At 44.5% G+C, this 3561-nt stretch overlaps 1 protein-coding gene across 1 annotated transcript; it reads right to left on the bottom strand.

Annotated features, from left to right (window-relative positions):
* Positions 1-955: 955 nt before the first annotated feature.
* On the bottom strand, positions 956-2368 carry LOC141543786 (tripartite motif-containing protein 43-like). The gene has a single exon (XM_074269511.1). The coding sequence runs from the start codon at positions 2366-2368 to the stop codon at positions 956-958; it is 1413 nt and encodes a 470-aa protein (XP_074125612.1).
* Between the last annotated feature and the right edge of the window lie 1193 nt (positions 2369-3561).

The raw sequence follows: 3561 nt of genomic DNA, 5'->3' as shown, positions 1-3561 counted from the left end.
TCTATACTCTGAAAGCCACAATCAGTTTTGCCAAGGCTTTCAACTTGTCATTGTTAAAGATTTCAAATGACTAGTGCCAAATTCTCTACTATCCATTTTACATACGATGATTTAGCCCCAGATACAGTTCAATGGTTTTTCAAATCTTTGATTATTTCCAGATCCAAAGGCGTGTATCTTTTCCTTTCTTGACCTGAAGAGTCAAACTCTCAAATAACATGGTGTTCATTAATTTTTAAATCAGATATATCCTGCCCTTCCTCTTTAGCTTTAACTAGAGAGTTTGGTAATAATTTCATAGAGGTAGACAAAGCTGTTGCATGGGTGGTGCTGATGGTGTAACTGACCCTCCTTCTCTTCCTATTTCCTTTACCCATGAAGTACCAATTGAGGGGGAATGCTCATGAGATGCATGCAAAGATTCTGGTAAATACCCTATTTCTACAAAGAATTGGAGAAGGAAATGGTCAGCGGGAAAACATTACACTCTCTTTTCTAAGCAGATTTCAAATGGGGAATCAGTTGGGCACAACGGGATAGAGTGAATAAAAACAAAAAATACACAGGAGAAAAGTAAATGTTAGCATTTATGTCATCTTTATTGTTAAGAATTGTTTATTGTAATTCAAGGGGAACAGGATTTGAAAAAAGGTTTTGCTAAATCCTAGGAACAAAACAAAACAGAAATATATGCAATCCATACCCTTCTTGTGAGGTTTTCATACCTCCTCCAACAGAATCAATTGACTGTGAAAACTCATAAACAGGCAGATCCATGGAGGACAAGAGGCCAGAACACTGTGGAATGATGTCCTTCAGCTTACTGGGTGGAAGACTATTGTCCATTTACTGACCAGGAAGTCCCTTCTTCATGAAGTACAGGTGATGTTTATTCTTTTGCAGGGAAAGGTCAGGGAGCAGAGTGGTGGGTTAAGAAGTCCTGCTTATAGAATGCTTATTGAGATGAATGGCAGCAGGAACAAAGATGGGAGTCCACTGGACAGAGAGTCATGGGACCAGGCTTTGTCCCTGGAAGTGGGGGGCCAGGGCAAAAGATGGGCTTGACAGGGGCTGTGAAGGGAATAGAATAGAATTTATAAATAAGAGAACGCTGGAGAACGTTGTAAAAGCCCAGAGTGCCAGAGGAATATTGCAGGTACACCCCAATGCGAGGGAAAGGGCTTTTCACTCGATGGTTCAATGGCCCAGGATAGGTTCGTAAATAGTAATCTTCTTCCTTCTTGACACACTGAAGCAGGAACAGAGATGTACAGGTCACTTTCTTCCCACTCCTCCTCCTAGTCCTCAGGGAGGGGGTGTAGATCCCCAGGACCCACTGAGGTAGTTGAGCCACATCCACCTCCCAGTACAGACTGCCTGAGCTGAAGGCCTGCTCAGCAGAGACATAATGAAGAGGAAAGTCCTCAGGAGGCTTAGTCTCCTCTGGCCAGTCCTCTGCAGCCTTGGCACTCTTGAGATCCCCAGAAACGGAAACACAGGAATCAGCTGATGTGGGGTCCAGGGTGAGTTCCACTTGCAATCTCTTGAGAATCTCCATCAGGCCAGGGATGGGATGTTCTATCAGTTCTGGGGTGACAGCTTTGGCCCTTTGAGACAAAACAGCATCGATACTTCTCAGTAGGTGCTTGGAATCCTGGAGCAGATCCACATTGGGTTGGTGAGCTAGAGCCTGCAGCTCTAGCATGAAGTCCTGAAGGGTTTGCAGGTGCTGGGATAGTCTGTCCTGGTTGGTCTTGTGCTCTTGCCTTATCCTTTCAGGGACTCCTAGGGACTTCACCTCATCCAAAAGTAGAGTGTATATTTTGGAGTATTCCCTTGAAAACAAATTGCTCCAGTCAACAGCGGGTTTCTCCTCCTGAGCAAGAAGTTGCTCATCTTCCTCCAGATGATTCCCCAAAAGACTCCGAATGTGCTGGAGCTCCTTCCTGTATTTGTGAGCAGCCTCTTGTATTGGGGAGATCTTGTGAGCCCCATGCTCTGGGCTATCACCACATGTCACACACAGTACTGTCTGGTCCTCTTCACAGAACAGCTTGAAGGGTTTCTGGTGAGGGACACACTGGCTCTGTCCTTGAGTGCTCTGCATAAGCTTGAAGCTGATTTCTTTGCCCAGCTCAGTCAATTGTGCTAGGCGCCTGTTCACTAAGGGGATCTCCCCGTCCTGGGAAGCTTGTCTGCATTCGGGACAGGAGAAAGCTGAAGCTTCACCTCTCCAGCTGGAGGAGAGACAAGCTTGACAGAAACTGTGCCCACATCCGATGGTGACAGGCTCACAGAAGTAGCACCTGCAGATGCTACAGGTGATCTCACTCTGCAGCTCCTTCAGAGGTTTCCCAGGGGCAGCCATTCTTTTCTTTCCAATTGCTTCTAGTCTGCAGCAGCCAGACGATGAGACTTGCCTTCAAAAAAAGCAGTGCTTCTGAGCACAAGGATGTTCTCCTTTTATAGGAGGTAGCCCCACCCCTTAGGCCCTCTGAGCAAAGGTGTTAATTCCCCTGGCCTGCCATCCTGCAGAGCAACCTGGTAACTCTTCTTGATGGGGGCAGGCTTGAGTGCCCTGAGTTCACACCTCTGTCTGCCTCCTTTCAATGGACAGGTTTCACCAAAGAGATTCTGTCTTTAAGTGGGAATGTCGAACAATTGTGGAGATTTTTATCAATGGATTTTCATATCTCATTTTTCAGAGACTCTCTGCAGAGAAAATGGATCTTTTCCTTTCCCCTTCCACACTCAGTCACTCCCCAGCAGTTATGGAGACTCATCTTCATTTTCCCCTTGAACTCTCCTTATTGAGAAGCAGAGAATTCGAGATTGAAGGCCCCTGAAGTCATCTAACCCAACTACCCCATGAAGGACATCCCCCTTGAGAACATCCCCATCCTACTGATCAGCTAGTCAATTTCTTAGAAAATACCAAATCTTTTTTTGTTAATTTTACAATTATAAATTTTTTGAGAGTACATATGCCCGGGTAATTTTTTGCAACATTATCCCTTGTACTCACTTCTGTTCTGATTTTCCTCCTCCTTACCTCCTCCCCCTCCCTTACATGACAGGCAGTCCCATACATGTTAAATGTGTTAGAATATATACTAGATACATATGTGTGTAGAATCGAATTTCTTGTTACACAGGAAGAATTGGCTTAGAAGGTAAAAATGACCTGGGAAGAAAGACAAAAATGTTTACACTCATTTCCCCGTGTTCCTTCTCTGGGTGTCGTTGATTCTGTCTATCATTACTCAACTTGAACTGAATTAGATCTTTTCTTTTTCGAAGATATCCACTTCCATCAGAATCCGTCCTCATACAGTATTGTTGTTGAAGTGTATGATGATCTCCTGGTTCTGGTCATTTCACTCAGCATCAGTTCATGTAAGCCTCTCCAAAAACACAAGACTGTGAAGGAGGCAATAAAGTTTTTGAACTTTGTCTCTGGCTATTCTCCTGGTAATTATTCTGCTGAAAAGAAGGCTGGTCCAAAAACCTCCACAAAACTAACCAGAACACTACATTTGGGCGATGAATGTGGAGCTAAGG

Source organism: Sminthopsis crassicaudata, chromosome 5, assembly GCF_048593235.1.
Source record: "Sminthopsis crassicaudata isolate SCR6 chromosome 5, ASM4859323v1, whole genome shotgun sequence".
Lineage (NCBI taxonomy): Eukaryota > Metazoa > Chordata > Mammalia > Dasyuromorphia > Dasyuridae > Sminthopsis > Sminthopsis crassicaudata.
The sequence above is the reverse complement of the archived record's forward strand: the minus strand, read 5'-3'. Positions and strand labels throughout refer to the sequence as shown.

Excerpts from the sequence above, each read along its gene's own strand:
- LOC141543786 (XM_074269511.1), bottom strand. The coding sequence starts at position 2,368 with ATGGCTGCCCCTGGGAAACCTCTGAAGGAGCTGCAGAGTGAGATCACC.